At 41.1% G+C, this 14207-nt stretch overlaps 1 protein-coding gene across 9 annotated transcripts in view; it reads left to right on the plus strand.

Annotated features, from left to right (window-relative positions):
- The first annotated feature begins 2987 nt into the window (after positions 1-2987).
- The window catches only part of LOC105470049 (HPS3 biogenesis of lysosomal organelles complex 2 subunit 1), a 45504-nt gene continuing 34284 nt past the window's right edge, over positions 2988-14207 (plus strand). For 7 of the 9 annotated variants that reach the window (XR_980233.2, XR_980237.2, XR_980234.2 and 4 more), the window contains exons 1-2: positions 2989-3295; positions 13497-13991. Coding sequence is in view for 4 of the 9 variants with exons in the window: in XM_011721768.3 (XP_011720070.2) it covers positions 3079-3295; positions 13497-13991 (712 nt within the window). In the remaining 5 variants the exon portion in view is untranslated. Of the gene's footprint in view, positions 3296-13496; positions 13992-14207 lie in introns of all 9 variants that reach the window. The other 2 variants (XM_071091091.1, XM_011721770.2) reach the window with 1 other exon arrangement.

Below are 14207 nucleotides of genomic sequence, written 5' to 3' on the forward strand. Positions count from 1 at the left end.
AAGAAGAAGGAAGGCCAGTGGAGCTGTTGTTTGCACCTCCTTACACCCCACCAACTGCTCTATCTGAAGGCTAAGGGCTGGACACCTCAATGCTGGCACTTGATTTCCCCAAGTGCCTTGGGCTTCTCTGACCATCGTGATGGTGGTGTTTAGAGATGCAGAAACCACTTCATCCATTGCTCTGAGAGAGTCATGTTCTATTCTTCCGGAAGCATGCTTACAACACCAACCTAATTTTTAAAAAGTCTTTCAGAGGCCCCTTTTTTAAGAAGCAAAAATAATGGAGCCACCTATGCAAAGCGTGGTCAGCTACCTTTTGGGAATTCCTATACACTTTCCTTGTTCGATTTTTGTGACTTTTCCAGAAAGAACTTTGAGGAAATATAGAAATAAATGAGAAGTAAATGGCGTTTTGTGAGTGACTTTCTCAACACGTCTTCTAAGATCAATGCAGATATCCCGAGGCACCTCACAGATGCGATAGGGAATCAGTGCTCCAGAGATCCAGAATCTTTCTTTTCTAGGCTGGTTGAGTAGAGCTCTTTGTCCATGTTGTTGCAGAACCATTTTTGTAGCCATCCCCAGCAGTGCTGTCACCCAGAAGAAACTGGGGGGAGCTTTTTACCCATATAGTATCCTAAATCTCCCCGGCAAATACAGCTTGAAGAAGTTCTAGGGCCAGGTGCAGTGGCTCATGCCTGTAATCCTAGCACTTTGGGAGGCTGAGGCAAGAGTATCGCTTGAGTCCAGGAGTTCAAGATCAGCGTGGGTAATATAGTAAGACCCTATCTCTTCAAAAAAATTTAAAAACTAGCCAGGCATGGTAGTATGTGCCTATAGTCCCCGCTAATCTGCAGGCTGAGATGGAAGGATTGCTTGAACCCAGGTGGTCAAGGCTACAGTGAGTCAAGATCACACCACTGCACTCCAGTCTGGGTGACAGGCGAAACCCCATCTCTTTAAAAAAAGAGAGAGGAAGGAAGGAAGGAAGGAGGGAGGGAGGGATGTTCTCAAGACAACCTTTTTCAACAGAGTGCTACCCTAAGTGCATGTGCTATGGGCTAAATTTTGTCTTGCCCCCAAATTCATATGTTGAAGCTGTAACCTCCAATACCTCAGAATGTGACTGTATATAGCGATAGGGCCTTTAAGAAAGAAGACTAAATAAGATCATAAGGGTAGGTCCTAATCTAATATGGCTGGTGTCTTTATAAGACGAGGGAGAGACACCAGGGATGCAGGCACATGGAGGAAAGACCATATGAGCACATAATAAAAAGGTAGTCATCTTCAAGCCAAGGAGAGGGGCTCCAGGAGAAACCAGACCTGCTGACATCTTGGACTTCTAGCCTCCAGACCTGTGAAAATGAAATGTCTATTGTGTAAGCCACCCAGTCTGTGGTATTTTGTTATGGCAGCCCTTGCAAACAAATACAACCTCCCATAAGGAATTGATGGTGTGCCATTGCTGCCCCTGCATTTGTAACGGGAATGCAAGTGGGCAGCTCCTGCTCACAGCTCCTGACAAATGTGGAAACCAGACACATGCCCCAACTTCCCTTGGGTAGCATGTCTCTTCCCAAAGAATTTTAGATGAGTCAGGTGTAGTGACTATACTAAGGAAGAAGACACTATCTCTAGGAAGGACTGGGGTTCCAGGCTTTGAGCAAATCTCACTTCTTTATCCAAAATAGATATTCTTTTTATGCAGGTGAGATTACATTAAAGTCAATATCAGTCTTCATTAGGAGGAAATTGAATTAGGAGAATTAAGTCTTGAAGGAGAAAATTAAGCCAAAAAGAATAATATGGCAGATATTTGTAGAAACGAACCTTTTTTACTATTGATTGTGATATTTGCTCTCAAGTGTTGTATCTAGAACAAATAACTGGTGGACTATTAGTCTGGTTGTTTTCCACAGAAGCTTTCTGTGATTTTTTGCAGCCTTAGTTCCTGACCTGAGCTACCTCCATGTCTACTTCTCTGCCTCACTGAGTTTGAAGAATCTGTTGTCTCCCATTACTTAGAGATACTTTATTCATCTGAAGGGCCTAGGAAAGGGAGGCAAGTTTAACTGCAATCCAATTGCATCTAATTTACAAATCCTTGAAATAAAGGGCTCAAGAGGGTGATTGAACTGGAAACTGACTAAAGAAAATTTTGCACTTTCATTTATGTCCCTGTGTGCCTAAACAAAACAGCATCCCTCAATCCATGCTAACACATACATTTTCTAGGTGAATTGGAAAAAGTTATACTACTTGTTTCATCTAAATCTGTTTTTAAAAAAGGGAAAGCGTTGCGATCGTTAACTCCACGTTGAGATGTCAGGAATGGATCATTTACTACATAGTTTTAGGAGCACTGGACTGAAAGCCAGGGAATTTCCCTCCTAGTTCTTCTATCCTCTGGGGTTCAAACTAGTCTTTTGTCAAATGCCTACAAGATGAAATCCATGAATTCTTTCATTAAACAAATATCTTTTTGCCAAGCACGTTCAAGGCGTTGCTCTTTCCTGCTAAACTATTCTAGAATTTCCACTATTTTTTAGCAACTCTTCAGAGTGTTTAGCCCCGAGTTGCACCCCATTTCAGTTTTTGCAACCCCATCCTCCAGAAGCTCTGGGGCTACTGAAGAGACATGAATAACGCTCCTGAAAGTAAGTACAAAATGTTACAAGATAGATGATGAATTGTCAGAACGTATTCAAAAATCAAAACATCTCGCCTGGCCCGAAGCAGTAAAAGACGAAAGGCAGGACCCAGCGGTCCCCGCACCCACCAGCCACTGAGCGTAGAGCGGTGGCGCGCTCTGGGCGGCGGAGTACGAGGCGTGGAGACCGAAAGCACCGCAACGCATGAGCGCGGGCCAGATGGGCGTGACCGCTTTCCCGAAGCCCGCCACGCCCAGCGGCTGCCCCTTTAAGTAGCTTAGCCGCGGGCGGGGCCGGCTGGCGTTCACGTGACTCGGCGTCGCCGGCTCGCTCACGGAAGTGGTCTTACCTTCGCGTTCGGCCGGGGGTCTCCGGGCGCCCTGCGGGGCAGGCAGGCTGGGCCATCCAGCAGCCGGAGGTCGGGATGGTGCAGCTGTACAACCTTCACCCGTTCGGGTCACAGCAGGTGGTGCCCTGCAAGCTGGAGCCGGAGCGGTTCTGCGGCGGGGGGCGTGACGCGCTTTTCGTGGCGGCGGGCTGCAAGGTGGAGGCTTTCGCGGTGGCGGGCCAGGAGCTGTGCCAGCCGCGGTGCGCCTTCTCCACGCTGGGCCGGGTGCTGCGCCTGGCCTACAGCGAGGCGGGTGAGTAATCCGGAGAGCCAGAGGCCGCCTGGGGCCCGGCTTGGGGCCTCCTAGCTAGCGGACCGAGCGTCCGTGCTGCAGCTCTAGCTGGGGATGGGACTTCTTGCTTTCCGGAACTTGCCGGATGGTCTCCCTGGGTCTGGCATCTGATTGCTTGAAGTCGCATTGAGCTATGCGGTTGTCGCGGCAAGCATAGGTATGAGCTTGCTTCTGTCGGGGCGGAGACGCTGATATCTCCTCTTCGTTTTGGGTCTCCGCAGAAAGGCCTCTGGCTGGATTCCACTCATTTCGGATACTTAAGCAAACAACAACAAAAGACTCTTTAGTGCAAAGATTTCAAAGACTTACCAAAAAAAAAAAAAAAAAAGTAGGAGTAAGGAGACTGGTACTGTATCCTGAACCTCCAAGTACTCCCAGCTTTAACAATTATTCCAACTCACGGCCAGTCCTTTCACATCTGTACCTCCATCCACTTCCGGTCGATTTTTGAAAGCTCACATTATGTGTTGATTTTTAAATCTGTGTAAATAGAACTCAAGTCTTAGATTGCACCCCTTCTCTTCTCTTAACCAGCTGTGGCCGGGCGCAGTGGCTCACGCCTGTAATCCCAGCACTTTGGGAGGCCGAGGCGGGCGGATCACGAGGTCAGGAGTTCGGCCAGCCTGGCCAATTTAGTGAAATCCCGTCTTTACTGAAAATACAAAAATTAGCCGGGCGTGGTGGCGGGAGCCTGTAGTTTCAGCTACTGGGGAGGCTGAGGCAGGAGAATCGCTAGAACCGGGGAGGCGGAGGTTGCAGTGAGCGGAGATTGCGCCCTTAGACTCCAGTGTAGGCGACAGAGCGAGACTCCGTCTCAAACAAACAAAAACAAAACAGTTGTAAGAGCAGCCATTACTCTTTCCCACCAGAAATGTAAAGCAATGCCAAGGAAATACTGTGTGGGTGAATCCTATTTTAGAAAAATCCAACATTTAAAACTAGATCCCTTTTAGGTCACAGAAGAATTTACCATAGAATTCCTTTAATACACTTACCTTCGATTCATACTTTACAAGATGGGTGTAAAGTTCGATATTTACGGTGCAAAAGCTGGTGGCTGTGGTATTAATGAAGCGGAGAGCTTGAACCTGGAAGATTGGAGATGTCTCTAATCCCTACCCTGCAGCTGGTTCGGTGTGAGTTTATAGAAACCGTGGGGTCTGAATTTATGTTAAAAAAAAAAAAAAAGTCGAATTAATAGATTAGTGATATCCAGACACTGAGATATTGTGTTAGTGATATCCAGACACTGGGATTTTGTGGCTCAATTAAAAACTGTGGGGTTACCATACATAGCATCTGACTGCTTATTTTGTCAAGACATATACAGGCATACCTTATTTTTTTTGCATTTCACTTTGTTGTACTTTGCAGATCCTGCGTTTTCTTTTTGGTTGTTGTTTGTTTGTTTTTTGTTTTTTTACCAATTGAAAGTTTGTGGCAACCCTGTGTGGAGCAAATCTGCCAGTTCCATTTTTCACACTGCATGTGCTCGCTACATGTCTCTGAGTCACATTTTGGTAATTCTTGGCAGTATTTCAAACTTTGTCATTATTATTATATCTGTTATGGTGATCAGCGATCTTTGATGTTACTATTGTAATAGTTTTGGAGTGCCATGAACCGTGCCCATATGAGATGTTGAACTTAATTGACATGTGTTATGTGTGTTCTGATTACTGCTCTGATAGTCTCTGCCTCCTCAGGCTGCCCTATTCCCTGAACAACAATATTGAAATCAGGCCAATTAATAACCCTACAATGTCTTCTAAGTGTTCAAGTGACACTTGGATGTCTCTCACTTTAAATTAAAAGCTAGAATGATTAAGCTTAGTGAGGAAGGCAGGCATGTCAGAAGCTGAGATAGGCTGCACGGTAGGCCTCTTGCACCAAACACTTAGCCAAGTTGTGACTGCAAAGCAAAAGTTCTTGAAATTAAATGTGTTACTCTAGTGAACACAAATGATTAGAAAGCCTTATTGCTGTTGGGAAAAAAACTTTGAGTGCTCTAGATAGAAGATCAAGCCAGCCAAAATACTCCCTTAAGCCCAGGCTTAATACAGAGCAAGGCCCTCTGTTCAATTCTGTGAAGGCTGAGAGAGGTGAGAAGCTGCAGAAGAAAAGTTTAAAGCTAGCAGAGTTCAGCTCATGAGGTTTAAGGGAAGAAGCTGTCTCCATAATATGAAAGTGCAAAGTGAAGCAGCAAGTGATGATGTAGAATCTGCAGCAAGTTATCCAGAAGTCTAGAAGATCCAGCTAAGATGATTTTATGGAGGCAGCTGTTCTAAACAACAGATTTTCAATGTAGACAAAACAGTCTTAAATTGGAAGAATATGCCATCTAGGAGTTTCTTGGCTAGAGAGGAGAAGATAATGCCTGGCTTCGAAGAACAGGCTGACTCTTGTTAGGGGGTGATGCAGCTGGTGACTAAATTGAGGCCAGTGCTCATTTACCATTCTGAAAATCATAGAGCCCTTTTAAAAATTATGCTAAATCTACTCTTCCTGTGCTTTAGAAATGAAACAAGCCTGGGTAACAGCACAGCTGTTACAGCATTGTTTAAGCCCACTGTTTTGATCTGCTCAGAAAACAGTATTCTTTTCGAAAGATTACTGCACATTGACAATGCACCTAGTCCTTCAAGACCTCTGACGGAGATGTAGAAGGAGATTGGTGTTGTTTTCATGCCTGCTAATACAGCATCCATTCTGCAGCCCATGGATTAAGTAGTAATTTTAACTTTCAAGTCTCATTAAAGAAACACATTTGGTAAGGCTATAACTGCCACAGATAGTGATTCTTCTGATGGATCTGGGCAAAATAAATTGAAAACCGTCTGGAAAGAATTCACCCATTCTAGACATCATTAGAAACATTCAGGTTCATGGAAGGAGGTCAGATACCAACATTAACAAGAGTTTGGAAGTAGTCGATTCCAACCCTCATGGATGACTTTGAAAGGCTCAAGACTTAGGTCGATGAAATAACAGTAGATGTAGTGGAAATATCAAGAAAGCTAGAATTAGAAGTGGAGCCTGAAGATGTGATGGAATTCCTGCAATCTTATGATCAAACTTGAATGGATGAGGAGTTGCTTCTTATGGATAAACAAAGAAAGTGGTTTCTTGAGATGGAGTCTGTTTCTATTGAGGATGCTGTGAACATTGTTGAAATGACAGCAAAGGATTTAGAATATTCCATAAACTTAGTTGATAAAGTAGTGACAAGGTTTGAAAAGACTGACTCCAATTTTGAAGTTCTACTGTGGGTAAAATGCTGTCAAATAGCATTGCATGCTACAGAGAAACCTTTTGCGAAAGGAAGAGTCATTTGATGGAGCAAACTTAATTGTTGTTTTTTTATTTTATTTTATTATTTTTTTTTGAGACAGAGCTTCGCTCTTGTTGCCCAGGCTGGAGTGCAATGGTGTGATCTCAGCTCACCACAACCTCTACCTCCGGGGTTCAAGCAATTCCCAGCCTCAGCCCTCCAAGTAGCTGGGATTACAGGCATGCACCACCATGCCCGGCGAATTTTATATTTTTAGTAGAGATGGGGTTTCTCCACGGTTGGTCAGGCTGGTCTTGAACTCCCGACCTCAGGTGATCCACCCACCTCGGCCTCTCAAAGTGCTGGGATTACAGGTGTGAGCCACTGTGCACAGCCCATTGTTGTCTTATTTTAAGGATTTGCCACAGCCACCCCAGCCTCTGGTGACCACCGCCCTGAGCAGTCAGCAGCCATCAGCATTGGGGCAAGACCGTTCACCAGCAAAAAGATTATGTCTCATTAAAGGCTTGGATGATCGTTAGCATTTTTTAGTGATAAAGTATTTTTAGTTAAGGTATCTACATTGCTTTGTTTTTTATTTATTTATTTTTTTAGGTATAATGCAATTGCATACCTAATAGACTATAATCTAGTACAAACATAACTTTTTTTATGTACTGGGAGGCCAAAAAATTTATGTGACTCTTTTTATTGTGTTACTTGCTTTATTGCAGTGGTCTGGAAACAGTCCTCCAATATCTCTGGGATATACCTGTGTTTTTTTTTAAAAAATGAAAAGGCTTACTATTTATTGTCATTATTTATAAAAGAAAAAACACTTAGCATCAAACATTGGATATCTTTAGCTTTGTGAGCAACTTACTCTGCTGTCATTGGTTTTTTGTTTTTGTTTTTGTTTTTGCCTAATGACAACATCAACAGGCCTGCACTGGGCCACGGACCTGTTTGAAAACCTCTCATTAACTTAAGTTCCCTTTTAGCAGGAATACTCCAATTTTGGTATTTATTATAAAATCTGTCTTTAATGGTCAGATCTGTTACAACATTGGTAGTTTTCTCTACGCCACCCCTTTTAAGGCATAACAGTTCTCACTTTCAAGAGTTCTATTGAGTAACAAACTCACCACTTTCAACTTTTGTGTGTGTGTGTGTGTGTGAGAGAGAGAGAGAGAGAAAGAAAGACAGAGACAAGCATACACACAGACAGATAGTATGTTTACATGATTTACTTCCTCCTTCCACGTGGATGTTTATTTTAGAATTTGGAGTGGCAGGTATTATGTAAACTTCTAGCTTTCTTGCCTGTCAGATCCTTGGATGGCCACTACCTATGCATAGCAATCACTTGGGGAGTTTTTAAAAATCCCCATGCCTGGGCCACACCCTCAGAGATAACAGTAGTAGTTTCCCTGGAGTGAGGCCAGCACTGGGGTAAGTCAGATATTTAATCAGGATTGAGAACCACTGACCTAGAACAGTACTGACTGCAGGAGGCCATGAGTAGTATTGTAACCTCATTAACGAGGCCTTGAAGAATAAATATGTTTTTATAATCCAGTTGGCTGCCTTAAAGCAAGTTCAAGAGTCATGTGGGATGGAATTAGCATCACGGGTCATGTGGCTCAAGGATAAGTTTCAGTCTACAGCTTGAACTTCAACCCCCTGGGTACAGCTCCTATTAATCTACCCGTAAAGGAACATAAATAGGGCTGACTCTGGCTATGATGGTATCCAGATAACTTGTTTTCCACTTCACAGCGTTTCCCTTTTGGCCCCTTCCTTCAATTCACAATAACTGGGACATGAGGATTTCTGCTCAATGCCCAGCGTCCTCCTCTGTAGCAAGTCTCCTCATCAAAAATGGAAGGAATCTTACATCAATCATCTGTATTTACTAAAAATGCTTTTCAGGTCTCTACTCAAGCAGAAAACATTTTCAGGTTAAAAAAAAATCTCAAATTAGCTGAAAGTTGTTTTTAAAATAAAATTTGGGGGTATTAGGGATAAAGTAGGTAGAAATTTTGAAGGATGGGGGCCCCTGACATCATCATCAGTAAGGGAAAATAAATTTAGGCTCTGTGTGTGGTACAGTTTGGCCGTGTCCCCACCTACAGTCTCATCTTGAACTGTAATCCCCATAACCCCCACGTGTCAAGGGCGGGACCAGGTGGAGGTAATTGGATCATGGGGGCAGTTTCCCCCATGCTGTTCTCATGATAGTGAGTTCTCATGAGATCTGATGGTTTTCAAATATCTGGCATTTCCCCTACTCACACTTATTTTCTGTCCTGCCACCCTGTGAAGAGGTGTCTTTCACCATGATTATAAGTTTCCTGAGGTCCCCCCAGCCATGCAGAACTGTGAGTCAATTAAACCTTTTTTCTTTATTACCCAGTCTCAGGTATTTGCTTATAGCAGTAGTGTGAAAATAGACTAATACAGTGTGTAAAGCGAAGAAGAGTGGGGGAGACCTGAGAACTCCCCACTCCTGAAAAAAGACCTGGTTGCCAGGGTCAAGTGCTGTGTGGGGATCATTGGTGGTAGACACTTGTTTATGGGGTGTCTAGGGGTGGTGGGGCATGGAGGACACAGACCACAAGGCTGGCCATTAGCCTTGTGTAGGGTCAATGTGCTGGCCAATGCCTGGCCATTAGCACAAGTGTACTAAACCAGCCCCAGCCCATCTACCCCTCCCACAAGCTCTACTTTCTCTCAGTTTTCCTGAAGTCTTAAAACATATTTAGATGCCTTATAAATTATTTCTGCCTTGTGATACAATTTTGTCATAGGAGTACAACCTTTAATCTGGTGTTACTGTTAGCCATGTTTGTGATCTTGCTACATAAAAGGGAAAGCTTATTTTTAAGAATCAGTAACTCTAAGCTCAAGAGTAAAAATGAGAATGATTTTTCAATGTACTTAATAAAGACAGAAGCTGAGCCTGTGCTACATAGTGAAACCCTGTTTCTACATATGTGTGTGTGTTTGTGTGTGTATATATATACACACACACGTATATGTATATATACATTTTATATATATATAATGTGTGTGTGTACATGTCATTTAAAGACATATATATATACACACACACACACAAATTAGCCAAGTGTGGTGGGTCACACCTGTAGTTCCAGCTACTTGGGAGGCTGAGGTGGAAGGATCACTTGAGTTCTGGAGATGGAGGTTGCAGTGAACCAAGACAACTTGGGCAACAGAGCAAGACACTTAAATTTAAAAAAGGTAAAATGAGGCACCGCACACATAATGCTTAAAAAAATTTAGTTCCCTTCTCTTGTCAAGGGTTATAGCCTCCACAGACTCCTGTAGACTTGTATTTCCCTTCTATCAGTTGGGGAAGCAGCATTGTTGGGCAAAGAACATAAACTTTTGAGCTAACCAGATCTAGGTTTGAGTCCCAGTTTCCTGATTTGCTCGTTGTGTTGCCTTGGGCAAGTTACTTTGCTTGTCTGTACTTCAGATTCCTGATGTATAAAATGAGGAGGGAGATTTATATCTTGAAGGGCTGTTGTGAGAATTAATTGAAGGAACTCTAAAGCTCTGATCATAAGGATTGTCAGGTAGGCACATTTAGCAAGTGCTGGATCATCATTTAAAGACCAGTTCGTTAATCTGAAAACACACAACACAACATGGACACTATCTACAATTTGCAGACTATAAACACTAGTTAATATATGAATTTTATAGAAGAAATGGGCATGTATTTATAGGTATATGAATAAAAAGGTTGTATTGTAATTAAATATTCTTAGTTTTAAAATTTATTTACTAACTTGAATATGATACCAAAAGTATAGGCAACAGAAGAAAAATAGGTAAACTGGACTTTATCAAAATTAATGACTGTTGTATATCAAAAAACTTATCAACAGATTGAAAAGACAACACGGAATGGGAGAAAATATTTCCAAATCATATATCATAAGGGATTAATATCTAGAATATATATAATAAAGAACTCTTACAACTCACCAACAACCAAAAAAACTTGATTAAAAAATGGGCTAAGGACTTGAATAGACATTTCTCCAAAGAAGAAAATACATAAACAGCAAAAAACATGAAAAGATGCTCAACATCCAAACCACGGTGAGATGGCACCTCACACCATTAGGATGCCTGTTATTTAAAACAAACAAACAAACAAACAGAAATTAGCATGTGCTGGGGAGAATGTGGAGAAATTGGAACCCTTATACGTTGCTGGTAGGAATGTAAACACAGCCTATGTGGAAAACAGTATGGCAGTTTCTCAAAACATTAAACATAGAATTACCATATGATCCAGCAATTCCACTTCTGGGTATATACCCAAAAGAATTGAAAGCAGGGACTTGAATGAATACATGCATACCAGTGTTTGTAGCAAAATTATTCACAAGAGCCAGAAGGTGGAAACAGTCCAAGGATCCATTGACAGGTAAATAAGTAAATAAAATATATTGTATGAACATACAATAGAGTATTATTTGGCCTTAAAAGCAATGAAATTCTGATGCATGCCACACCCTGGATAAATCTTGGAGAAGTTATGCTAAGTGATACAAGCCCGATACAAAAGGAAAAATACTGTATGGTTCAACTTACATGAGGTACCTAGAGTAGTCAAATTCATAGAGATAGTATAATGGTGGTGTCGCCCTGGGGGGAGAGAGGAATAGGGAATTATTGTTTAATCAGTGCAGAGTTTTTTAGTAGATGAAAAAGTTGTAGAGATGGATGGTAGTGATGGTTGCACAACAATGAGAAGATACCAGTGCCACTGATCTGTAGACTTAAAAATGGTGAAAATGTACATTTTATGTTGTGTGTATTATACTACAATAAAAAAATGTTTCACTTATTTACTGGGGGAATTTTAGAAAGATGGAGGCCTCAACTTCATCCCAACTCTGTCCAAACTGCTTCCCTGGAAAAGTGAGCAAACTTAGGGCAGCTACAGGATCCCTTTAGGCATTCTACGATCTCCAGAGAAAGAACAGGTTCAGGCTGCATCTCTGTGGCATAAAAAGAACCATCACCAGGAGAAAGCTTGCTACCTCTAGAAGGCAGGATCATTTTGGAGGAGGGAACCTGGTCAACCCAGTGAATGTCTGCAGAAAGGGGCAGCACCTGCTTGCTTGCCTCATAAGTACATGGGAAGTCAATGTAATGGCAGCATTTCAATTTCAATTCATTGGAAAAAGGCCAGTTTGCTTAATAGTGTTAATTATATAGAGTCTACATTTGGAAGAAGTGAAATTAGATCGTCTGACTTATCCCCTTCTTTACCCACAAAATTCTAAAGATTAAAAATGTATATTTTCTAAACCTCCACTAAAATAGAAGAAAATATGGGAGCATATTTATGTAATTTGGAGGACATGGATGGGAACTCAGAAGGCAAGGAGGAAAAGATACATATAGTAGTAAATAAAAAGGGTATGGTAAAAGATGCCATCAGCAAAGTCAAAATCAGACAATAGACTATCTAAAACCATTTACTATTTATAGACAACAAAAGGTTTATATCCCTTCTAAGTAGAGAGCTACAGTGTCGTTATAAGAAAAACAAATGAACAACTTAATATAAATTGGACATTATGCAGAAGAGAAGCTATACGTGGCTGATAAACACAGGGAAAGATGGCCAGCTTTATAAAAAGGTCTCGTAAATGTAAGTTATAATAGCCATGAGAGTCCATGTTTCTCCCATTGTGTAGAGTCAGTGCTAGAGAGGATGTGGGGAAACAGGTTAGTTTAAGTAGTGCTGCTGGCGACATGAATTTCTATTATCTAATTGATAGTAATTGGGCAATATTGAAATTTAAAATGCTTATGGCCTTTGGCCCAACATATCTCACTTTTGGGAATGTGTACCATTACAATAAATCCCCCAGAAAATATATAGATATAAGCCTATGTATTACTATGAAGCATAGTAAAAAACAAAAAACAAAAAAAAACCTGGAAATACATTTGAATGCTTATCAGTAAGGGAATTATTGAATAAATTATGCATATGTATATATGGGATGTTGAACATATTGAAAAGGATGTTAGATATCCACGTGTCAGCCGGGAGGGAGAGATTTATTAATAATTTTTAGAAGTTGCAGATTGTTAAATATATTTAATGTGATTACATTTTTGTTTTTGTTTTCAAAAAAGACAAAATACCGCTCTGTGATCTCTGTTTATATGAGAGAAGGGTGTTGAAAGGCACATACCAGGCTGTGTGTTAACGTTGGGTCCCCAAGGGGGAGATCATTATGCTTTTCATTTTGCATTTCTTTACCACTTTACCATTTTGACTTCCCACAACCAATACATGTTTATAAGTTAAAACTTATACAATCAACAATTTAGAGAAAATTAACTTGGATTTGTATTTTCTTTGCTATTTCCAGCTTTATCATGTTTCTCAGACTTGTGACTTGTGGGAAGGAGAGGGTTTGAAGTATAAGTTCTGCTAATCTGAGAATTCCTTAATGTATACTTAATTTTGGTGTCACATGTCACACTAGTAGTGAATTCTGTGTAAGTAGAGCTTTGTTGGAACTGCAGATTTAGAGCTACAGTAAACACTTAATTTTACATTTTATTCCTTATATTAACTTTCTGTGTGTTACGTGGACTATTAATAGGTTGTCTTAAGACACTAAAATGGGGAGAGATTGCATTTCAGAACCTCAAAGCCTAATGGCGGTTAAAAATACACCTAAGATTTTGTTACTTAGGGTTTTATTCTACTCAGTCTTTAATTCAACCGTTGGTGTTAGAATTCATTAATAGTACTCGTGTCAGCAAGGGAAGTGGTTGTATTTCTAATTACAAATTCTCAGTATAATCTTCATTCCTTCTCAGGAGATTATTTGGTAGCAATTGAAGAGAAAAATAAAGCTACCTTTCTACGTGCTTATGTGAACTGGAGAAGTAAAAGGACTGAAAACTCTCGTGTGTGTATCCGAATGATTGGGCATAATGTGGAGGGAGCCTTCAGCAAAGCCTTCAGAGACCAGATGTACATTATTGAAATGCCGCTTTCGGAGGTCCCCTTGTGCATTTCCTGCTGCCCTGTGAAAGGAGACCTTCTCGTTGGCTGCACAAATAAATTAGTCTTATTTAGTTTGAAGTACCAGATCATTAATGAGGAATTCTCACTATTGGACTTTGAACGTTCTTTAATTATACACATAGATAATATCACTCCTGTTGAGATTTCTTTTTGTGTTGGATATGTTGCTGTCATGTCAGACTTAGAAGTCTTAATCCTAAAACTGGAGCCAGGCCCTAAAAATGGAGAGAGAGTTCACCACAATCCACGTAAGACCAACAATCGAATGAGACGGACGGAAGAAGGTAAATAATAAATCTGACTTGCTTTCTTGTTTTAGGAATATAGAAAACCTTCACCTTTGGCAGTTTGAAGGTCCGTGGTATATATGGTGCCCGGCCATGTTATTTATAGATTTAGTTATTCCTATTTCATGGGATTTGAGTTTATGATCTGGCTGTTCATATCTTATTCTGTAGCGCATGAATATATTTATCAGTAGAAGTAAAGGAATGACCACT

Source organism: Macaca nemestrina, chromosome 2 (assembly GCF_043159975.1).
Source record: "Macaca nemestrina isolate mMacNem1 chromosome 2, mMacNem.hap1, whole genome shotgun sequence".
Classification (NCBI taxonomy): Eukaryota; Metazoa; Chordata; class Mammalia; order Primates; family Cercopithecidae; genus Macaca; species Macaca nemestrina.